At 36.3% G+C, this 24,858-nt stretch overlaps 1 protein-coding gene across 4 annotated transcripts in view; it reads left to right on the top strand.

Moving 5' to 3' along the window:
- The first annotated feature begins 2,471 nt into the window (after positions 1-2,471).
- ADAMTS6 (ADAM metallopeptidase with thrombospondin type 1 motif 6) overlaps positions 2,472-24,858 on the top strand; it is a 293,828-nt gene continuing 271,441 nt past the window's right edge. Inside the window, exons 1-4 of one of the 4 annotated variants that reach the window (XM_064596170.1) lie at positions 2,474-3,492; positions 10,178-10,554; positions 12,946-13,310; positions 21,143-21,311. In XM_064596170.1, coding sequence (XP_064452240.1) covers positions 10,458-10,554; positions 12,946-13,310; positions 21,143-21,311 — 631 coding nt within the window. In that variant the 5' untranslated portion in view covers positions 2,474-3,492; positions 10,178-10,457. Of the gene's footprint in view, positions 3,493-3,527; positions 4,132-10,177; positions 10,555-12,945; positions 13,311-21,142; positions 21,312-24,858 lie in introns of those variants that run through there. The other 3 variants (XM_045895481.3, XM_064596171.1, XM_064596173.1) reach the window with 3 other exon arrangements.

Below are 24,858 nucleotides of genomic sequence, written 5' to 3'. Positions count from 1 at the left end.
ACTTTTAAAGAATTCTACTGCAACTTAAATTCATTCAGGGATTAATTTAAATTTGTTTTGAATAATTCAATTAGGAATTAATGCATGGGTATTGCACTAAAACATTTCCATGCTAACAGAAGTGCTATATATACTAAGATACTAAGATATTAATATGGCATTTATATTATAAGATAAAGAAGAAATAAGGGGGAAATGACAGGTTATAAGAGTTACATGGTTACATTGGCAAGTTCACTTTATGAAAATCTGTTAGACACAACATTTTTCTTCAATTTATATATGTATGTACTTTTCTGTTGTCAATATTCTACTTCAATAAAAAGCGTTAAAAAGAGAGACATAAGAGATCGATCAACCTAATGCAATATGTGGATCCTGATTCCAATAAAAAGAGTTTTTTAGGCCTTTATTTGCATTTGAGGACATCTGATATTTGCTAAAATTAAGGAAATATTAGTTTTTAAGAGCAATAGTGGTATAGTAATGGTTATTTTTTTATATTTTTTGTATTTCAGAAATATAGGTAAATATTTAATGGATGCAATGAAATGTTATCTGGGGTTGACTTAAAGAGAATCCAGTGGGATGGAGCAAATAATGGGAAAAAAATTGGTCATGTGCTGATTCCTGTTAAAACTGGATTATATATATTTTGGGGTTCATTATACTATTTCTCTACTTATGTATGTGTTTGAATTTTCTGCAATGCAGTTAAATGTACACACACATGCACACACATATAAAGCTAAATTGACACTTCATTTCTCATGCTAATAATGTTTCTCCCTTACTCATACCATTTTTTTCTTAACTCAGTCATTTGGAGGAGAAAAGCAATCTTCTGGAAATTTTCATTACTCTTTTTAGACGCAGGATGGCACTGTTTGAATAAGTAATTAGCCAATGTCCACTTCTCATTGAATGAGCTCCTTTCCTTTACAATGTTGATACTTCCTAGGGCAGTTTGTCTTAGTTGAGAGTAAAAACTTTTCAGATAACTCGTAGAGATACTACTACTTACACCTTAACTTTAGCTTCCTGTGCTGGTTGTATCTATCTAATACCAGTTTTTTAAAATTAAGGATAAAGTTCACAACTATTTAAAGGGTGGTTTATGCAAAAACAGCTCTGTGCCCATTCTTACTTATTTTTTGTGTTTACAATTATTGCTAGGAGATTGGTCATCCATGTACTTCAATGCAAATACATCTATCTATCAATCACATATCATCTATCTCCATATGAATCCTCCTTATTTAAAACTGTCAATGCCAACCACAGGACGTATTTCTACATTTTAAATGGCACTGAGCCAAATACTACTGATTAAGGTCAAGATGAGGACTATAGACTATAGACAAAAGCTTTCCCTCGACCCCTCAGAAAGAGAATGGAAATAACTGTATTCTTGGACGTTCTCAGTCTGATTCATGCCTTCTTTTAGCCAACTATTCATGTATTCACCAGAAGAATTACACCTACTACCTCCGGTGTAGGAAGAAAAAAAAATGTCAAATGAGCAATAATGTTAGCAGAAGCTTGAAACTTAAGAGCGGGTATTCAGAAAGGTCCTCCTTCCCACCCCCTTCCCTCCGGTCCAATTCCCCTTTCTGGTTCTGGCCATCGGAAATTGACTTGGCGTTAACTACCGACTGGAATTTCAAGGCGTCAATACCCCGCCCCCCGGTACCTCCCCCCCCCCCCGGAGCTTCGGAAACTCTTCAACCTCTCCCTACCCTACACTCAACCTTAGAGACACATAAATGATGCAGCAGATTACACCGCTGAAAGGCAACATTTGTCCTGAGCTATTTTCAAATTTTTTCCTGTTTCCGATTTGTGTGCCAGACTTTGTTTGCTTGCTTAGGACATGGAAAACATATTTGGGCATTTCCCCCACAGTTTAATGCCAGTGGCTTTCTCCCAGCAAATGAAAGTGAAAGTGCTACGTTGTAGTGGTGTTTTATCCTTTAAAGTGTGGACGGGCAGCTGGTGTGTACGGAGGTGTGGGGGTGGGCGGGAGGGTGGGAGGGTGGGTTTGGGAAGCTTGAAGAACCAGTTTTGAGGTTTTGTTTATCTTGAGATCGCAGCAGGGTTCCTGTTTTTTTTCTCCCCTTTTTGGGGTCTGCCTTTGGATTTATTTTCATTTGGACAGTCATTGAGATTTCATTCAATGTACTGACTTAAAAAAATACACTCCACTTGTAGCTTTCCCGGTTGCACTTTAAAACACCATCCAGTCTCACCCTCATCTGGAAATAATGCAAGCTTCTCTCTCTTCCCCTGCTCCCTCTCCCCCCCCCCTTTTTTTTCTTCTTCTTTTAAAGCCCCACATAACCTGAAGTCGGTAATCAGATGGAAAATGCGCTGGTCTTAGTTTACTTTAGTCTACTTTCCCTGTTGGTGGCAATTTTACTTGTTGAGGTATATTGAAAAAACACAGGCATTTTATGCACATGAAGCTACTGAGTCTTGAAATCTGCCACTGATCAAAGTTTGCTATAAGTTTCCTCAAAGACACTTTATGTGCAACTTTTAATATTTTTGTTGTGAGGACTTAAAAAAATACACGGAGAGGACACTAGAGATCTTAACAGTGACATTAATTCATCTAAAGTCATTCATCCTCTCCCTCCCCCTTCCTTTTTCCAAGAAACAACTAATCACAAACCAGGCTAGAATTTCTAAAAAGAGGAGGAGGAAGAAAAAGAGGCGGAGTGGGGTAGGGGACTGAGTTTAGAAGGGCCAGAATTTCTCTCATTCACAGGGTGGAAAAGTTGACATTGTCTAAGCCCTTCTGAATGGCTGGTAGTTGGTTACCCTGATTGTACCTCTACCTCCCCTCCCCCTCCACGTGACGACCCAGGACACATGCGCACCCGACGCAGCCCGGCACATCTGCAGACTGACGTCAGTGTGCTCTGCCTCCGAGGAAAAGCTGCCAAAATTTTCTCCTGCTGCAATTCAAGTTGGCTGGGGGCCGGTAGTGAGATCTAGGGCTACTTCAACAAAACTTTGCTGCCCTTCCTGCTCCTCTTGTCTTCTTTTCTCTTGATACCTTTTGATGCTCTTCACATGTTATTTGCATAGCAAAGGCACTAAGCTGTCCAGGAAGAGAGGGCACCACTTCCACCCCCAATAAGCCTTTTTTCCCCCTTCCTTCCTTTCTTTTTTCTTTCCTTTTTTTTGGAGAGGGGGGGTCGAGAGAGAAAGGGGGTTTGCAAAAGCAGCATCTCAGGATGATAGCCTGGATGTGTTGATGGCATCTCTTTTATTGCCAAATCGGAAAGTCGGTTCTCTAAAGCCCAGTTTAGCCAGACTATAGGGTTTTATTCTGGCTGCAGAATAAGTAACTGACTGCTGTGGCTTTGCAAAGGGGGGCAGAAAAAAAAAAAAAAAAAAAAAAAGAGGAGAGAGAGTACGTGAGTCGTCCAGTGCAATCTCTATTGTTTGAAACTTACTTTTTATCAGAATTTGAAGATGAAAACGGTAAGGAAGACTTAACAATATTCAATGAAACCGTTTTTGCTTTTTTTTTTTTTTAAATTAAAACTTGTGCTTTGCTTGTCTTCCGAATAACGCGTAGAAAACTTTTTCTCTGTGTGTATGTGTGCGTGTGCGTGTGTGTGTGTGTTTTTAATGGCAATGAGTGAGCTTGACTGAACTCATTTTACAGATAGAAATCTTTTTAACTCCAGACTAGTCGGGGTTGGAGAAATCTGGGTCTTGCAAGTATTTTATGATGCAAAAAATACACGTTTATTATACGAATAGACATGTTTTGTGAAATATGACTTGATTATTATTATTGTGGTCTTTTAACTAATCACCAAATAGTAATTGGGAAAGTAATAATGATATATATTTTAAACTGATTTCTAGTTTTCTTAAAGGAAAACCTTCTGCTTTTTATAGTTTCATGTCAGTGTCTTAAGTAGTCAGACAAGTGCATATTTTATGCCTGGGCTCAGGGCAGAATTAATGTGCTAGCTATAGCCCCGATGCTCTAGGATATGTTAAGCTTTTAATAGGCTAATCAAAGAGATGGAAGCGTGTGTTTTTGATTTACTTTTGGCCACTTGGGACGACGTGCTAGACTCATAACCCTCCGGAGCCTTGAATATCTGGGTATGTCTGTATATATGGTATATGGGATCAAAGTTCAGGGATTGGGGGGGGCAGTTGGGAGTGCTGGAGGGGTTTTTGGAAAGCTGCCTTCTGATAATGTGTACTACAATTCCTGTCTTTGGTAATTTCTTTCCTTGTACTAGAGGCAAAGAGAGTGAAAAAGCGCACTGAGAGGGAACAAGAGAGTGAGTTTCTTACTCTTGTTTTTATTTGAGCTGCCGGTGCAACGCGTTTGGGCCAAATGCCAACTGTCTGGGTCACACGCGTTTTATCCAAATAGATTTAGCGCTGCTGTCTGGAAATGGGCTGCTGAATGTTAACTTTAGGATCAACTCAACCAGGGCAGCTCAGACTGTTACCCTCTGTCTGGGTGAAGTAGGATGGGGGGGGGGTGGTGCAGAATGGAGGAGGAAAGGGGAAACTGAACCATAAAAGACACTGTAGTGTGATTTTCAACATATTCTTTTATATTCAAATTTCTTGTGGTAATTTTCCTTTCTTTCTTTCCTTTTTTAGCTTATGTTGATTAGACTAAAATGTAGGAATGACAGTTTTTAAAATTCATGACAGGGAAAGAAATGTAACACAAAACTGGTGTAGTTGAAGGAAATTAGGAAAATTAATTTTGGAAATAATTGTTTTCCTGTGTTTCACCAAAGCGGTAACTGCAGTTCTGGTTTATATTAATTTCGTGCTTAAGTGTGATCATTGGTGTTTTGGATTTTTGTAGAATAGCATATAGAGGCAAAATAACTTGATTTCAAACAAATCAAACTCATTCATCTGCCACAAATGGCAGCAAATGAAAGCTGTCTTGTGGTACTAATATTTTTGTGATGCTCAAGGGGAAAAACCTCTAACCTCAAGACCTGAAATATTTTAATACTTTTCATGTCTGGGCCAATATGTGTAAGATTAATTTCTACTCTTGTCTACTCTTACCACTTCCTCTTCATTTCCTTAGCAACCACTAGTAGCTACTAGTGGTTTAGGGTGGGCCTTTATGCCAAATCCCACCCTGTGTGTGACTTTTATGAGAAAATAAAGAGAGTTAACATATTAAAAAAGTTAATAGCACCTTATTGGGGGAAGAAGAAAAGGCAGAAGAGGTGGATGATTCTCTTGGTTCTACCAAAAGACAGTTGGTTATCAACATTTTGTAATAGCCTCAGAAGAAAAAGGTGTTTCTGCTTTTCAGGAGAGAAGTTATAATACAGATAAGGTATTATACTTGCCATCTGGAAAAAACAGTTTGGGACTATATGTAATTTGGGGCTTGATTTTTGTAGAATGATGTTTTGTATTTTTGCTTTGGGCTCCTTTGCTCTTCTTTATAGGTGAGTTTTGAGTGTTTTCAACTACACCTTGGGACACTAATCTCACAAAGTTTATAAATGATCTGGAAACCTTTGTACTTACAGCTTAGTAGTGTTCTTGGCATATAGTAGGTGACACTAAATGTTTGTTGAGAGAATAAATGGCAAATGAAATGAGAATTTAATTTTCATATATAAAAGTAAAATACGTGAAGGGAACACAGTATTGTTGCTTCCTCTGTGAAGACCAAATCATCCTTAAAATAAACAACTGGAGTTAAGATGGATGAAAGAAGTTGAGTAGGATGTTATACATGTTCTTTAGCTCCATAATAATAGTTCATGAGAGGAAATTATTACCTTGACTACTCCCAGATCACTTGAGTAGGAAGTAAAGATGATAGAGGAAAAAGACAAGTAAGAACCCTTCAACTAGGGAGACTACTTGAGGCAGTAACTGTAGAGCAAGTTGTCTGATCTTATTTCCACTTAGCTAGTGTACCTTTGATCCATGGAAGCAGGTAAATGATCCCTTAACTTTACTGGCCGGTACATTTGTATTAGGAAAAAAAGCATATGTGAAATCAAAGTAAAATGGAAGTTTTCAAATTTAAAATATTTGTAAGACCAGTTATCATGACCTAAATTCTTTATTATTTGCTCTAAAAGACAAGACAGTGTTATTGATTGATTCCTGTCATCATATTTAACTATTCCACATTTTGGGGGGAAGGAGGAACATGAAACTATTTTTGAAGGAAGGCCTTTGAAAAGTGATGAGTAAGATAAGGAGGAGAGAGGGCTAATATTTCCTTAGCCATTAAAGTACAGGATGCAGACACTTTACATCATGTGTAATCTAATTTAATCGACAAGTCTTTGTAAGGTAGATACTACTATCCTGGTTTTATTGATGAGGAAACACATCCAGAGAGGTTAAGTAACTTGGAGTCAAGCCAGGACTCAAAGCCTTTATCCATTCCACAATGTAATAATGCTTCTCCTATACAATGTAAAGAGTTAATACATTATGATTTATGGACAATTATATAATATTTTAATGTTGGTTTGAATTATGGAAACTATGTTTGAAAAAGTCAGTGTTTATACATATTTCTTTATAATATCCAGATTAACCTCTTGAGCAGGTGTCAGAAAGTAGGTTAACTATTAATTTTTATTGTGTAGGTAACTAAGAGAGGTTGATATGTTAGTTGTTGTTGATTTTAGTTGACCTGAGCCAACTCATTTACTTATTATTTAAGTTCCTTCACTGGCACTGGAGGATTGAGAAAAAAGTGGGGAGTGAGGGAGGGTGTGAGAAAGGAGAAAGAAACTCAAATTTATTGAGTGCCCATGTGCCAGATACTATAGCTAGTGGTGGAAACAGGCTTTGGTTTAACTTTAAAGCTCCTGCTCTTTCTATTATGCACCAATGCCACTTTTTACTACAAGTCCTTAAATCAAATGTTAGTCTACTTCTGGCCAAGTAGTTACATATTACTTTTTCTCTCAATGCTACTGGCTTGCTTAACTTGGGCGTTTACTGGACAGTGGTAATAATTGTAAGAGTGGAGGTTACAAAACTGAAGAGCAGGAAATTTTTTAAGGGGAAAATAGTTGTTCCCTAAACCCAGACAACTTTAAGTTTGTCATTAGTTCCAGAGCCCAGGAAAATAGGAAAAAAGGATGAAGGAGTCATATAAATATATCACCACTAACAGAAAATGACCTCTAATGTGTTAATTATATGTTCTTCTTTAGAGGAAGATTAAGGTATATGAGGGACTCATTTAATGTCAGACATTATTATGCAAAACACTCAAGTGATCTGAAGAGTGAATTTTGTTTATGAAGTGACAGTTACACTTTAATATCTTATGGGAAGGTTTGGAATATGGACACTGTATGTAAGTTGGTTAGGAATCAAGATAACTGGATTCTTTTCTTTACTGTTATTAACTAATGGTGTGACTTAAAAGATTTTTATAGATTTTTGCCTGACTAAGCATATGTCTTGCCTAAATCATTGTGGAAATAATTTTGAGATGAAACAATTATAGTGTGTAAAGTTGCTTAAAACTCTTCACATTAATTAATTTATACCATTTATTATGAATATATTATTTGACAGTGGTTACATGGGACTACTATTGAATATTTAAGTTAGAGTGCCTTAAACTGGAAGTATGATATGGTAGAAAGAATTTAGACTTTAGAGCCAGATGGCCTTCTGTATGACTCTTGGCTCTGCTATTTTCTAGCTGTCTGACCACTATGAGTTTCAATTACCTTATCTGTAAATTGGGAGCTGTATTGTTATCAATTCTTGCAAAAAAAAAAAAAAAAGTCACCATAGACTTAGTGGCTTAAAACAACACACATTTATTATCTCACAGTTCTCTGATATAGGAAACTGGGCATGACGTGGCTATCTATATCCTGTGCTTTAGGGTCTTTAATGAGGCTGCAGTCAAGATGTTGGCATGGGCTTAGGTCACCAAAGAATGCTCGACTGGGGAGGGATCTGCTTCTAAACATATTAATGGGCAGGGTTTGGTTTCTCACAGGCCATTACATTGAGGTCCTTAGTTCCTTGCTAGTGGTTATCTGAAGGCTGCTCTCAGTTGCTTGCCATGTGAGCCCTTCCATATGACAGCTTGCTTCATCAAAACCAAAAGGGAGAGAGTCTACTAGTAAGATAGAAGTCAGAATTTTTATAATCTAATCATTGAAGTGACATTTTCTCAATATTTTATTGGTAACGTTTCTCAAGTTACCCAAGGGAAGGGAATAACGCAGAGGTGTAGATATCAGGAGGCAGGCTCATTGGGGCCATCTTAAAGGCTGCCAGACATAAGGGCAATAATATCTACTTTATAAGATTGTTGTGAATACTAAAGAAGTAATATATTTAAAGTTCTCTTCATTTTTGGTCTGACCTTAAACTAACTTTCTAGATATTGCCTGTTAGTCTTCTCCATAGGAACCAAACTTACTATTATTACTAAAATGATTTTTCATTTTTTTCTTGCTATCTAGACTTTGTAGAATCTATTTCTTTAATTTGCAATGATTGCCCCTATCAATTTGAACTGTGAAATTGTGTTCATCTTCCAGAGCCTATCTCAAATGCCACTTTTTAAATAAGCTTTTCTTGACCCATCCTTCTCTGATTCAGAAGTCATTTCCCTCAGCTGATCTCCTCAATGCCTAAATTTATTACGGCAAATGTCAGTCTGCCTTGAATTTTTTTCTTTGTTGCTTAGATTATGAACTCCCAAAGGGCAAGGATTGTGTTAATCTTTTCTGTATCCTCATGTTGTTATAACAGCATTTTAAGAACATAGTAAAGCATATTTGTTGATGAATTAATTTTTGGATGGAAGAAGTTTTAAATGGTTGTGGTTGCTTTGTATGTTGTAATAACCAATATTTCTAACACCATAGGGAATGAAGTATTCCACACAAATTGATTTTCCAATTAACTACAAATATCTTTTTATATGCCTAAAGTGATTTTCTTTTAATCACTATTCATTCATTTACTCATTTTTTTAACCAACGCATATGTAAACATTTATTATATAATCCCAATATTATATATTGGGGATGCGGTATGAAAATCTTTCTAGTACTTTTTGTGTACTTCTCTATATTAGTAGTAAGTTATCTTATTAAAAACAATTTAATCTTTTATTCCTGACTCAGGCAGTATTTTGAATATCAGATATTGAGCTATAACACAATGGGAACTGTCAAGCTATTTAAGGACCACTTGCCTGTACCCCAAACTGTATTACTTTAGGGTTCGACAGCTGATTTTTAGTTTGTCTTTCTTTTTTTCAGTTTTTTGCTGTTAGTGATGTAGTTTCTTAGTTCCTTTGCTCTTTTCTTCTTCTAAAATACTATGTGCTGGGAAATCAGGTAGTCACATATGTTAGCATTCTGTATGAAAAGTAAATTCATGGACTGTGAGTGAGGGAGGTTGTGAGTCAAAAAGAAAGTACATGAGATAGGACAGGAAATCTGTTGTGATACCTGAAATGAATTTTTGAAAATTCTTTTCTTTTCAGAAAATGAATTTCTTTTCTTATCAGTACATTCTAGATAGTTGAAGTTTTCTCATATGTGTTGCTTTTTAAGTCATATAAGACTTACAGATGAAATCAAGGGTTTCAGTAAATATGGTTTAAAGTTTTAGAAGTTTAGTTTGTGCTAGTGTCTGAGTGTTCACAGACAGCTGCTAAATGTCATTGTATATTTGTAGATATACTCTAAGAAAAAATGATGAGTGCCTCATAAAGCAACAGATCAGTCTTGAATATGAGTGTTCTAAAAAGCATGTTAGGGAATAGGATCATACTCTGTTTATCCCTTACAGAAAATGAATTTTGATTGTGAAGTCATTCTACCTTTTATTTTATCGAAAGGTTAGTCACTGTACCCACACATTGTTTTCTTCAAAGTTTAAAAAAAATAATTTTTATGATTCCACTTCAGATTCTTTCTTTGATTATTAAGTAGCTTTGGCATTAACCTCCTTACCATTTAGGTTTCTGATTGTTTAGTCTTGTGAATGTTTATTTAGACTATAAAGAACAACAACAGTCTAATTTAACTATATTAAATCATTTGTAGTCTTTGTCTTTTGGCAAGCATTCAGCAATATAGTTCTGTCCCTACAGGATATTTTTCATTTAACATAAATTTTTTTTTTGTTTTTCTAGGTTAAAAAATGGCCATACTTTAGTAACTAATCAGCCAAATGCTTTGCTTATGAAAATTTTACCATCATTCTTTTTTCCCTATTGGATTGAAAAAAATGAATCCAGATATAGAAGAAAGTATGGGATGTTGGAAAAAAGTACCTGTTAAACAGTGGAACATCTAATAATTAATTTGCAAGAAATTTTAAAGAAATAAAATTGTTATGCTTCGATTTTGGTATGGTATTGACTCTCTAGCACATAGGTAGCCCTCCAAAAAAATCATCCAGTTTTCTAAATTATGGAAATTTTGTGGAAGACGTTGACCTGGATTTTGAGCCTCATCATGGCTTCATCGGAATTTCATAGTGACCACAGGCTTTCATACAGTTCTCAAGGTAGGAATCCTGCTTTTGAAAGTGACAAAAAACTATTGCTATTAATTTGACGAGAAAAGATTCTGAATATTTAGTTTGGGTGAACATTTTCTTTGGGATATGTAGTGATAGGAGTGGAGGCCAACTGCATCAATTCAGTGCTAGTTTCATAAATCTTGAGGGCTCTAAGTAGTCTAACTTGTTATACTAGTATTTAATATCTAGTGTATTTTAGAGTTGACTGGTCTTTCTCAGAAGATGATAGACCCGGACCTCTTCTTCTTTTGAATCCTAAGCTTTAATAAGCTCATTTGTTGCTAAGGGTTACAGGCAAGGTCATGTTCAAAAGGAATCCAAGGGTTTATGTTATAAAAGAGCAAGAAACTGGTACATATTCTGATACGAGATCCCTCTAATATGGACCCTTAGTGAAAAAATACTTTCCAAACTTAAGAATTCTGATATAAGAACTAGAATCTGAGTAAAAGAGTGAGAGTGTTAAGAAGTTCAACTTCTCAAACTCTAATCCATGGGTCCCTAATTTGAATCCATAGAATTGAACTTTATTTATTTATTTTTTAAGATTTTATTTATTTATTTGAAAGACAGAGAGACAGAGATAGCAACAGAGAGCAGGAGCTGGGAGGAGAGGGAGAAGCAGGTTCCCCACTGAGCAGGAAGCCCGATGGGGGGCTCTGCCCCAGGACTCTGGGATCATGACCTGAGCCAAAGGCAGAAGCTTAACCGACTGAGCCACCATAGAATTGAAACCAGGCGCCCTATAGAATTGAACTTTATATCATAGAAAATATCTTAACAGAGATCCCTGGAGTGAATGACATTTTGTTTTCCATGGACATGTCCAATCCTTATAGATTTATTAAAATACCTTTTTGATTGCCCTCCCATGAATGTACAGTAACCAATAATATTTTGGTGCAGATGAGCCAGATTTTCAAGGCTTTTATACATTGATGTATATGTCTGGAAGTCTATATGTATAAAATGTGGCTCTCAAAGTTTAATAAAGCTGTAGCATTTAGTATGAACTCTTATTTATAAGAAGTGAAATAAATACTGTCTTTTAATTTATTTATATTTGGTCATACTCTCATGGGAATTTATATTTGTCGGAGAACTCCATGTATAGACAGTGAGGCAATGGACAGACATTTGGTTTCCCTTAGTGGTAAACCTCACTAAAGGAAGATGTGGTTAAGAAGGTAGATTGGAAATATTAAGTATACCCAAATGAGGAAAATATGTGTAATAATCCTCTAAATTTTTTGTCAATCTAATGTTTTTTAACAGCTTTATTGAGATACAATAAACATACGATATAATTTACCTATTTAAAGTGCACAATTCAGTGGTTTATAGTATATTTGCAGAGTTATGCAAACATCACCACAATCAATTTTAGAACATTTCAACACCCCAAAAGAAACCCTGTGCCCATTAACAGTCACTCCCAAATTCTCTCCAAACCACTCTCCACCCCAGCCCTAAACAGCCTTAATCCACTTCTGTCTCGAGATTTTCCTATTCTGAATATTTCCTACAAAAGAATCATATAATATGTGGTCTTTTGTGATTGATTCCTTTCACTTAGCATAATGTTTTTAAAACGTTAGATAATGAACTTTAATAATGAAGGCAGTTATTATGAAGTTTCATTCATGTCATACACATATCAGTTCTGTGTAGAATAATATTCCATGTGTGAATAGACCACATTTTATTTATTCATTCATCATTTGATGAACATTCAGAATATTTCTCCATTTTGGCCATTATGAATAATGCTGCTATGAACAGTCATGTACAACTTTTTGTGTGGATATGTGTTTTCATTTCTCTCAGGTAAATATCCAGGAGTGGAGCTGCTAGGTCGGGTGGTGGTTCCATGTTCAACCTTTTGAGGAGCTGCCAGACTGTTTTCCCAAGTGGCTTCTGTATTTTCCATTCCAGCTGATGATTTAAAAAATATTTCTACAAGGCTGTAGAAATTCGATATTAACTCCTTTGGAAAACTTTAACAAACATATTTTACCGGAGCTAAATTCTATTATTTTAAATATGTGTACTTTTCACTGTTTTTTTAATTTCACTATAAGATATTCATATTTCCTATAAGAATTTAGCTTTTAGAATCCAGTAAGAAATAAATATAAAAAAGAAAAATAGTCTTCCAAACTAATTTTAAAATAATGCTATTTTGAGAAATAATTGGAACATAATTCATCATTAGATTTTAAGCTTCATTTTGTTTAATATAACAGTTTTTGTTCATACCTCACATATAATGATGCTGATACAGTTTTTGTTGTTTATACTGCTACTTCTTTGTTCTGTTAAATTTTCTTTTCTTCCATGTGTTTTTTCTGGATTCTCTGCCTTGTGATTACAAAGAGGAATTCCTGACTTATCTAGAACACTACCAGCTAACTATTCCAATAAGGGTTGATCAGAATGGAGCTTTTCTCAGCTTTACTGTGAAAAATGATAAACACTCCAGGAGAAGACGGAGTATGGACCCTATCGATCCACAGCAGACAGTATCTAAGTTATTTTTTAAACTTTCAGCCTATGGCAAGCACTTTCACCTAAACTTGACTCTCAACACAGATTTCGTGTCCAAACATTTTACAGTAGAATATTGGGGGAAAGATGGACCCCAGTGGAAACATGATTTTTTAGACAACTGTCATTACACAGGATATTTGCAAGATCAACGTAGTACAACTAAAGTGGCTTTAAGCAACTGTATTGGGTTGGTAAGTAGATGTTATAATTTTTAGTTTCTGATGGGGAAATAAATTCACAATGTAAATGTCTTTCCTCACATTAATAATAGGTCACCCATCTATTCTTTATCCTTTATTAAGACTTTCTGTCTCTTGCTCTTTCCCTCTGTTTGTTAACACCTTTTTGTTTTACTTTGCTTTCTATTGAAACTGCATGGCCCATGTTGACTACTTTTGGTTTTTTAAGATATGATGTGCCAGGTTTGCCCACTGAAGTTACTGTTTTCTCTTTGGCAACTAATAAGGAATTTGTGAACAGATACTTTGAGACTATGTAAATACTCTGTTCCTCATCACACTTTTGCCCACCAGACTTAGTAACTCCTGCCTTTATTCTTATTTTGTTTTATGTTTCATTTTTAATCAAATGTAATATGTAAACATGTTTTTTTAAAAATCCCACTTTTCAAAGTGCCCCCCCCCCACACTTTTTTAAGTAGGCTCCACACCCAGTGTGGGGCTTGAACTAATGACCCTGAGATCAAGAGTCATATGCTCTACTGACTGGGCCAGCTGGGTACCCCTCAAAGGCCCTTTTAACCAATTCTATTTATAATTGTTCTATATAAAATAATTTCAATGTAGAGATAATTAGCGTTTTCTCATCATAATTCCTCACCCATTGTTTCAGCATTACAAGCCTTGCCCCATTCAAAGGAAAAGACTTCCTAATATTAATTACTGTTTGTCAGTTGTTCAAAATAATGTCACATTTTAGTTTGCGTTATATTTGAACCATGGCTTTCTTATCCAGGTTTTGTATTTCTGGAGTTTCTAATTACTGTTATTTTTGTCTTATTGTGAAAAAATGATTTTTTTTTTTTTTTTTACCAAATGTTCAGTATTATTCATTTCCTTAGTCTTTATATCTGTTGCTTGGAATATATTCCATTCTTCTTTGGAGGCATTTTTTTTTCTTCCAATCTATTGGTTATTTTCTTGAGCTATTGTACATCTCTCATCTTGGGATTCTTTTTTCCTAGTTAGTTCTACATCCTCCTCTTTCTGAGTTTACATCCTTGTTTTATTGGAGAATATCTTCAAGTAATTATGTCAGAAAATGTGTCTGAGAAGTAGAATTTCTGAGTCCTTACCTATTTGAAAGTTACTTTATGTTGCCCTCATATTTGGTTACTAATTTAGCTGAATGTGGAATTCTGGTTTCAAAAATCATTTTCCTTCAGAACCATAGATGGTGGAATTGGGAAAGGGAAACATGGGGCATCAAATTTATGAGTATGGTTTTATGTCTTAGGGAGAAATTTAAAGATCTTTTAAAAAATTAGCATTGATTCATTTTGGGGGGGCAGATAGAAGTCTGCTTCTTGTTCTTTTCTTTTTTTTCCTAAGATTTTTCCTCAATGAAAGTGATATGATCTTCTCTTTATCCTTCCTATTTCAAGAATTTTATAATAATGTGTTAAGCTGTGGATCTTCTTTCCTTATCCTTATTTGATATTTAATGGATGCTTTCAATGTAAAGACGCACCTTCAGCTTAGAGAAATTAAAAAAAATATATTTCCTTAATAATTTTCTCTTCCTGTTCCCCACCCCCTGCCTTTTTGTAATTGGTTCTTTACTTCCCTTGTCTTTCTCTTTTTCCTTCTTTTTCTTTTTTGTTCTAAGTTATGTGAGATTTCTCCAACTTTGCTTTCTTTTCCTTCAATTGATTTAAAAATTACAAGCAGTCATACTCCTGATTTTCAAGAGATTTTCCTTTTTGATTGTTCATTTCTTTATATTTGGTTCTTATTTCTTAGTTATGTCCATAGTTCCCTTTCTATATTTTCCCTTGTTCACTCATCCATTCACCAAATACTTATAAGTACCTATATATAATAGGCAGTGCTAGGAGTACAACCGTGAACAAAAGAGAAATTCCTGTCATCACAAAGCTTACATTCTCGCGGAGGAGATACACAATCAGATAAATAAAAATCACAGTATGTTGGATAATGATAAGTTCTAAGGTGGAAAAAATATTGAATAAAGACCTAAGGAAAATGAGGAAGGGAAGCTGACATCTGAAGAAGAGGATTTCCAGGTGGAAATCTTAAAGTATGAAGATGTGATCTAAGAGTGTTTGGGGGACAGCAAGAAGATTGCCCTGGCTGGAACTCAGTGAAAGAAAGGAAGTGTAATGGAAGGTGAGGTTAGAAAGAGAACTGGGGGCCAGATGGTAGATTTTTAGAGGACACAGGATTAAATCAGTGATGACTCCAAGCTTGAGGCCTGGGCAACTAGAAGAAAGCAGCCATGAGTTGAGATCAGAAAGACTCAGGCATTAACTGAGATGGAAAACCTGGAGGAGGACCATACTGTGGGGAGGTGTATATCTTAAGTTCAGTTGGACGTGTTAAACTCACAGAATTTCTTTGGACATGTTAAACTCACAGAATACTATGTTGTGTAAGATATTGTGTAAACTCACAATAAACCATGTTGTGTAAGATATTGGATATGCAAGTCTGAAATTCAGGAGAGAGAGATGAATCATGGAGTTATAAATTTGGGAATCATCAATATAGAGATGACATTTAAAGCCAGGAGATTATATGAAATTGCTTGGGGGAGGGGGGGAATATAGAGAGAATAAAGAAGAGGTTTAAAAAAAAAGGTTTAAGGAACTGAGCCTTTGGGCACTCCAGGATGTTAGGGAGGTCAGTAAGATGTTGAAGAGACAGCAAAGAACAGTGGGGTAAGGAAGCTGAAGGAAAACCAGACAAATATCCTAGAAGCTAAGAGGAGGAAGAATTTATTTCAAGAGAAAAATGCTGCTGAGTCAAAATAAGAGGACTGAAAACTGACCATTGGATTTATCAATGAGGAGGCTGTTGGTGACCTTGACAAAAGCAGTGGTAAAGTTACGGCGGCATATGGAAAGTAGGCAAAAACCTGACTGGAGTAGGTTTGAAAAGGAATGGGAGAAAAAAGTACGTAGATATTTTAAAGTCTTTGAAAAAGTAAATGATCAGTTGCTAAAGGCAGAGTGGAATCAGAGGAGGTTTTGTTTTGTTTGATAAAGATGGGAGGGATTATGTAGAGAGAAGGAAAATTTCTCAAGTTCATCTATAATAAGAGGAAATAAAAAAGATTATATGATCATGAGGTGCAGGTAGGTATTTGTGTTGTAGGAGTTTGCAGGAGGTTGTACGATGTTTATCGGAATGGAAGATGGCAAGATGAGTTATTAGGGGATTAAGAGGAGAAAAGAATGGAATATTTATCCAGGAGAACAGGATACTGAATATATTAGAGAAACATAATTGCCGTGAAGCCTTAAGGGCACTGTTGAGATTATGGTTATGAATTTAAAGTGAGACTAGTCAGCATCTCAATGTATTTTTCTCTGGCTAAATGAAGCTGCAAGGTTGCAGGCCCAGAGGAGCAAAACTGGTTTGATCAGAGTTGTGGGTTAGCCAAAGAAATTCTGTGAAGGGAGGAAAGGGCAAGGGAATTGAAGGTGGAACTGAAGTTGGATTAGGAGGGAAGTGAGGACATGAAGTAGGTGGAGGATAATGAAAAAGTGGTAGAATCATGAGGTCTTGGTGGGTATAAAAGGACTATCTCATAGAGGTGGGATACTAGAGGGAGAGACCTAGAAAGATAGAAGAATGGAATACTTGAAATTGAGATTTTGGCAGGGTTGCAAGTACTGAAAATACTGAACTCCAGGGTTTGACTATGGGTATGAGTCTAAGATAAAGTGAATGACAAGGTATTTGATGGAGAGCAGGTCAAGGTATTGAGAGGGCAGGGTTTCAAGGAACCATATATGCCAGTAGTCCTTAACCTGGGGTCCACGAATGGAATTTGGGGGGTTTGTGAACTGGAACGGGGATAAATGACATCTTTATCTTTACTAATTCTTAACTGAAATTTAACATTTCCTTCAATTATGAATATAGATAACAAACCAATAAAGCAATAGCTGACCCCAATAGAAATTATAGATATTTTCATGTCATGTTACAGTTTTGCAGGTTCTTCAAAATACTATTTACGTTAATCACCATTGTGAAACTGTGATAGTTTTTAGATCCACTGCAGATCTTTTTATTTAAAGTATTAGAAAAAGCCATATGTGTTCTTATATTACATTTTTAAAAATACTTTGATAATGGTATTTCACTACAATGGTTTTCTTTATAATCCTATATATTTTTTCTGTACTTAAAATATTATCCTGAGAAGTAGTTCTTAGGCTTCTTCCCCACTAGATTTCTAAAGGGATCCAGGGCACACACACATAAATTTTAAGAACCTGTGACTTAAGATAGTGAAATCAACAATTATTTCAGGAGTGGTATTGCAGAGAGTGACAGTGATCCAGAAGCTAAAATCTTGAAAGAATGAGGAAAGTGCTTGTGGGTCATTAGGTAGCTACAATAGCAGAGGGAACCTGGTGATGGCATGAGATTAGAAGCTGGCAGGGCCTTTTGTGTTTTGTTTTTGTTTTAGAGGAGGAAGAGAGTGAGAATTGTTTAGAAACGGCAGTAAATCACAAGGATACTTACCCTACCTCCTGGTCCAATAGGAGGCATATAGGAGAGGAAGCAGAGGATCCACCATCCCAGAGGACTGCAGGGAAGAAAGAGTGTCATTTAGAGAGACCCAGGTGTTTGAGCAAGATGAAGTGAACGTTCACAAATGAAGCTGAGCATGAGTTTGAGAAGGCACAATGGAAGTGTTTTAAATGGTGAAAGGGGAGAGGTAGGAGATGGGGTCAGAAAACATGATGCACATAACCAGAGGAGGGATAGAATCCAGGGGATAGGTCTTGGGCTTCTTGTGGGGACTGGCATGTCAGGGAAAGGGGGCGTGATGATTTTCATCCTGATGGCCTGAGGCAGACCGTGTAGAGGTGAGTGGGGATGGTGAAGGACGTGAGAGAGAGCAGGGCTCTTGCTAGGCATGTGCAGATTTCAGGTCCTCCATCACCTAGCGTCCAGCACCTTTCTAATTTCATAATCATTTTCTCCTTTCTTCCCTCGAGCTCCAGTAGCTCCTTGCTGTTTCTCAAATACTGTATGCGTGCTCATACCTCATTGCCTTTGTTGTTATTCCCACTGTCTAATCCGCTCTTTCACAAGATATCTGTTTTACCTGCTCCTTCACTTTGTTCAGGTTTCTGTACAAATGTCACTTTATTAGAGAGGATGTCCCTGACCATCCTAAACAGTTTATGTAATTCTCTCATTTCTGATTGCTCTCTGTCCTCTTACCTTGCTTTTTTTTTCTTAACACTTAACACTGCCTGATTGATCATTTATCTAATGAATGAATCCCTTTTATCTAGGTCCTCCCACCAGAATGTAAGCTCCATCATAGAGCCAGAAGTTTGTTTTGTTCACTACTGTATCTCCACCACCTAGAATAGTACTTGCCATGTGACAGGCACTCAGAACATCCTTAGTGAAAGAATAAGTAAAGTCAGAAACAAACCTCAGAGGATAAGGGAATTATAATATAGTGCCTAATAATCTAAGCTCCAAAGTCAATTGAAGAGTTGGTTACTTAACTTTGCTTAGTCTGTGTTTCTCATCCTTAAAGTGGAGCTGATAGTACTACCTACTTCACAGAGCTATTAAGAATAAGTGAGATAATGTGTATAAACATCCTACAGAGTGCCTAACACTTAAAATCTCTGGAATTTTTCCCAAGTCTTTCCATACTTGAAATTGGAGATTTTGTTTACTTACCACACTACTGAGTCTATTTTCCCCCAGCAACCTGAACTTCTTGTCTGGGACCTTTCAACATCCTCCTGCCCACAGGTTAGCAAGGTATGACTTTAGTGCTCTACCCTTTCTGGGCAGTACTCTCGACCCCACTTCTTACAGTTCTCTCTTACCAAAACTTCTTATACATGCTCTCTTTTCTGTAGGACAATGCTCAGTTTGCTCTCACATTGTTCATCTTCCTGGTAGAGAAATTCATGCTCAGGTATTAGAGTGTGTTAATGGCATATTATGTTATTCCTGTCAGTATTTGCATTTAATTTAGGGACTCATATCCTTAAAGTAAAGCAAACAATGGTGAAAATAATGTGAAGTGACTAAGGCCTGCTTTTTTGTTTTTTGCATTCTTTAGATCATTTGGTGTAGGTGCCTGCTAACTTCATCTATAAGTTAGAGCAACTCTAATTATGTATTATCTTTCTTTCCAAACATGTGGTACTTAACATGAATATCCCCAGACAGAAGCGTAGAGATTTAGATTCAAAGGGACCTTAGAGATTATCTGGACCAGAGATTTTCAGCTTTTTTCTTTTTAAAGCAGCAAGACCCTTTTCTCAAGTGAAATGTTATATGGAAACGTACTATATAGATTAATAAAAGCACAGCTGATTGCTAAACCCAGGAATCTAAGCCCTATAGGTCTCCCTTTGTTGTCTGGGGCAATCCCCTGAGGGCACTTCCCTGGAACCCTTAGGGCTCCCCAGAGTGCTGTTTTAAAACCACTAATTTACACCAACCCTTTCATTTTTCCAGCTGAGGAAATACACCAAGAGAGTTTGTGTTTCACCCAGTGTTACAGGATAAATTAGTTGGATTAAGAGCAGTCCTCACATGTGCCATACTTAAGAAAACACTAATAGACCAGTATGGAAGTTCTTATTTCTAATACAGATAACTTTTACTATCTCATTTCTTTTAATCAACCAACTTTTATTTGGTCTTCATATTACATATGAGACACTTTCTATGGTTATCACTGATACAAATATTTAGAGACATAACCTTTTGCCTTAAAAAAGCAAACAGTATAGTTGGGAAGATAAAATATGCAGTTGAAAAGTTATACCAAATGTAAATATAGCTTCCAGACTTGAGATGTAGCAGAGAAGTGTGACATTAATTAAAAATAAATTAACATAACATAATAAAATTAAAAAAAAATGATACCAATAATAAGCTCTGTCAGAGCTCCGAGGAGGGTGAAGCTACTCCATTTGGGCTAGGGAAGGGTTTAAAAAGGAACTATGGTTGAGCTGAGTAACACTTGGCTATGTAAATAGGTGTAAGGAATATATCATATGAATAAGAGCAGAGCTTTGTGTGAAAAAAGCTCCTTCATTTATCTCTATATAATGTTGGGGAAGTTCTTAACCTCTGAGTCTGTTACTGCATCTGCAAAATGGAGATATATAGGATATATATCAATTAAAGACATATTAATTGGTGTGACATAAACTTTAAAATGTCCATTGTTTATCACAATAGAAATTTATTTCTCCTTCATATCCGTGTCTATGCTGGACAGCTTTCCATGAAGTCAGTCAGGGACCCAGATTGCTTCTCTTTCAGCTTCTGCCTCCCCGAGATAGTTTTTCAGAGAGAATAGAGAATTTTCCTTGGGAAGGTTTTCAGGGGATGAGCTTAAAAGTGGCATATAGTATTCTGCTCATTTTCTATTGGCCAAAACTTAATTACAGAGCTGTCCCTAAACACGAGGATGTAGTTGAGCTGTGTGCACAATTTGAAAAGGAAAAAGGTCTTAGTGAACACATGGAGGTCTCTGCTACCTCACAGAGTTTTGGGGAAGATTGGAGGAAATAATGTATTTGACATGCTTAATACAAGGCATACATGGCATGTAGAAGATTTTAAACATCCTTTTTAAGGTATAGGTAAATTTATATAATGTTTTGCTGGGTATAGATAATCCACTAAATTTCTATTAACATGTGTTTTCACTTCTTTTTGGAGAGGTATCAACTTATTTTTGACTCGTGGTAATGATAATTGATATTTAAAATGATTCTTCTTGCTAAATTCTTTGTTTCTTCTTCTTTTAGCATGGCGTTATTGCTACAGAAGATGAGGAATATTTTATTGAACCATTAAAGAATACCACAGAGGATTCCAAACATTTTAGTTATGAAAATGGCCATCCTCATGTTATTTACAAAAAGTCAACCCTCCAGCAACGGCATCTGTATGATCACTCTCATTGTGGGGTTTCAGGTGAGTGTGTGGCGTTTACAAAGTGTATTGTATTGTATTGCCACTGTCTTTCTTCTGACACCTATGGAAAGGTGAATGATAGAATGATAATGAATTTCCATGAATTAACATGAATTTTCCTAAACAGAATCATAGAGATTTAGATTCAAAGGGACCTTAGAGATTATCTGGATCAGAGATTGTCAGCTTTTTTCTTTTTAAAGCAGCAAGACCCTTTTCTCAAATGAAATGTTATATGGAAATGTACTATATAGATTAATAAAAGCACAGCTGATTGCTAAGCCCAGGAATCTAAGCCCTATGGGTCTCCCTTTGTTGTCTGGGGCATTCCCCTGAGGGGCAATCCCCAGAGTTCTTTTAAAAGATGTCACCTATCCAAATGCCATATGACTTCGCTCATATTTGGAATTTAAGAAACAAAATAAGGAAAAAATGGAAAAAAAAAGACACAAACAAAAATCAGACTCTTAAATACAGGGAACAAACTGGTGGTTGCCAGAGGGGAGGTGGGTGTGGGGGTGGGTAAAATAGATAAAGGGGATTAAGAGCACACTTGTCTTGATGAATGCTGAGTAATATATAGAATTTTTGAATCCTTATGTTCTATACCTGAAACTAATATAACTATATGTTAATTATACTTCAATAAAAAAAGAAAAGAGGAAAAAAAAAACTACCTTCCTTTTCAGTGGGAAAAAAAAAGATGTCACTTATCAATAGTTGGAAGCTCTTTGAAAAGTCCTTAAAATATAAGTCTGTGTAAAATTATTCTTTCTTAGAAGGAGAACAAAACCCCACCCTATTTTATCCAGGTAATAGTTATAATTTTCAAGCACAAATGTTCCATAGTATAATTTTCATTCACAAGTGTTGCCTAGTACTCTGTGCTGTTTGGTTAGCCTGATGTTTTTATGCTAATGGTGAGACATTAGACACTTGTATAAGATTTGAAGAGTCTTAAGGTAATATTCAAAGGCAGTGTTAGGGTACTATAGAGATACATAGCAGGGACAGCAAATCTAGACATTAGTGGACCAAGAAGGCTTCATGGAAGAAGTGACTTCTAAGCTGAGGCCTGAGGGAGAAAGAGAAGGTAGCTGTGGAGAAGTAGAGGGAACAGTGGGTGGAGTGTTCCATATAGAAGAAACAGCATTTACAAAAGTCCTGAATCAAAAAGTAGAATGTCACATTTCAGTCATTGCCAGTTCATAAGAATGGGTTATTAGAATGTGGGCTGGAGGGATGGGGTGAATTTCCTACGGGTGAGGAGTGGACCTGAGAGATGAAACTGAAATGACAAGGAAGGCCAAGACACAAAGGGCTTGTAAACCATATTAAAGAGTTTGTTTATCCAAAGTGTGCTAGAAACCCATTGAAAGGTTTTAAGCAGGAATCACATGATCAGATTTGGGTGTTAGAAGTACTACCCTGGCAGTCCTGTGGAGACTGACTGAGAGAAGAACAAGACTAGAGGTGAGGGGTTAGGAAGCTGTTTAGTCTAAAGATTAGAAAACGTACAGAATAGAGGATATAGCTTGGCATAGTAGAAAGAATATGGGCTTTGGTGTAGCTTTGGACAAATGAACCAACCTCTTTAAATACTTCTTTGAACACACATTAGTTGCTCAAATTGTAGCTATCATTATTACTGAGATGACTGTTTCTAGTATTTAAAGAGCTATTATATTAAAAAAAAAAAGATTGGGGCACCTGGCTGGCTTAGTTGATGGAGCATGCAACTCTTGATCTTGGGATTGTGGGTTTGAGCCCCACATTTGATGTAGAGTTTATTTAAAAATAAAATCTTTAGGGACGCCTGGATGGCTAAGTTGTTAAGCATCTGCCTTTGGCTCAGGTCATGATCCTGGGGTCCTGGGATCGAGCCCCGCATCCGGGCTCCCTGCTCAGCGGGAAGCCTGCTCCTTCCACTCCCACTCCCCCTGCTTGTGTTCCCTCTCTTGCTGTCTCTCTCTCTGTCAAATATATAAATAAAATCTTGAAAAAAATTAAAAAAAAATCTTTAAAGGTGTGCCTGGGTGGCTTAGTCAGTTAAGTGTCTGACTCTTGATTTTGGCTTAGGACGTGGTCTCAGGGTTATGATAGCAAGTCCCAAGATGGGCTCACGCGCTCAGCGGGGAGTCTGCTTAGGATTCTCTCTCTCCCTCTCCCTCTGCCCCTCCCCTGCCTCTCTCTCTCAAAAAAAATTAATAATAATAAATAAATAAAAATAAAATCTTTAAAAAAAATTAAAGATTCGATTTGTTCTGTGTAGTTCTCGTAGGTTGAACCAGGGGCAGGGTATTCCAGTATTTCAGCAGGTTTCAGCTTAATACAAAGAAAAGTTCACCAGCAAGTAATTTTAGAAAAAAAATGGGATGAGTTCAACAGGTAGATTTATAAAAAATAGGATGAGTTATCTTATGAATTAGTGAATGCATCACTGTTTTGTTTATATCCATATGCTTCTTGGGCTACTTTTCTTCTGCTTCAAGTTTAAGTGTTCTTTGGAGTTCATTCTTCAAGTGACTGTTCTCATTCTACATACTCTCTTCTTGAGTAATCTCTGGGACATCCTTGTTGATGAAGAGTAATTGGTACTAGAAAAAGGCCACTTCAAGTGAAGCTGCTTAAGGCATGAAATAAAATTTCATAGGAAACAATGAAAAATATTTTGATGGGTCTTTGCATTGAGTAATGAAACTAAACATTATGGAAATAGTTTAATTTATCTTGTATTTAACAAATTTAGGCTATAAGTACAACTTTTTTTTTTTAAAGGTTTTATTTATTTATTTGACAGAGAGACACAGCGAGAGAAGGAACACAAGCAGGGGGAGTGGGAGTGAGAGAAGCAGGCTTCCCGCGGAGCAGGTAGCCTGATGCGGGGCTCGATCCCAGGACCCCGGGATCATGACCTGAGCCGAAGGCAGATGCTTAACCACTGAGCCACCCAGGCGCCCCTATAAGTACAACTTTATATAAATTCTTGAAAAACTAGGATTCAAATATTTAGTTGTTTATTGCAATATAATTTTCCCATCATTTTTTCCATAACATGACATCCTTCACTTCATGATCATAAAAATCACTTTTTGCAAAAATATTTAAAGATTTCATTGTATTCTGAAAGATAACTCTTAACCTTAGATATTCAAATTATCCTCTTTTGAAGTGCCTATCTTATTACTGGTCTTACTGAGGCAGATCCTTCTTTTCCAAAGGTTGAGGCATGAATCAAATAGATGAGCAAATCTACTCTTATTGCTAACATAAAATTCTGCCCTTGTTGGGGAAGATTTTCTTCTTTTACAGTCTCTCGCCCTGGATTACTGTGCTATTTGCAAAAAATAAAGCAGGTGAATGAGATATTCTTGAATGGCTGAAAAATCTTGAATGAATTACTATGACTATTTCCTCACTTTTAACCTATTCACTAGTCATTTCTGTTACCTTTAACACCAGTCCATTTAGTTCAGACCCTTGTTATCTCTTGCCTGCACCACTGTAATGACTTTCTAACTGGGGTCTTCCTGTCTTCAGCTTTGTT

Source organism: Mirounga angustirostris, unplaced genomic scaffold (assembly GCF_029215605.1).
Source record: "Mirounga angustirostris isolate CCGP_5_RB_7025 unplaced genomic scaffold, mMirAng1.0.hap1 SCAF_7, whole genome shotgun sequence".
Taxonomy (NCBI): domain Eukaryota; kingdom Metazoa; phylum Chordata; class Mammalia; order Carnivora; family Phocidae; genus Mirounga; species Mirounga angustirostris.
The sequence above is the reverse complement of the archived record's forward strand: the minus strand, read 5'-3'. Positions and strand labels throughout refer to the sequence as shown.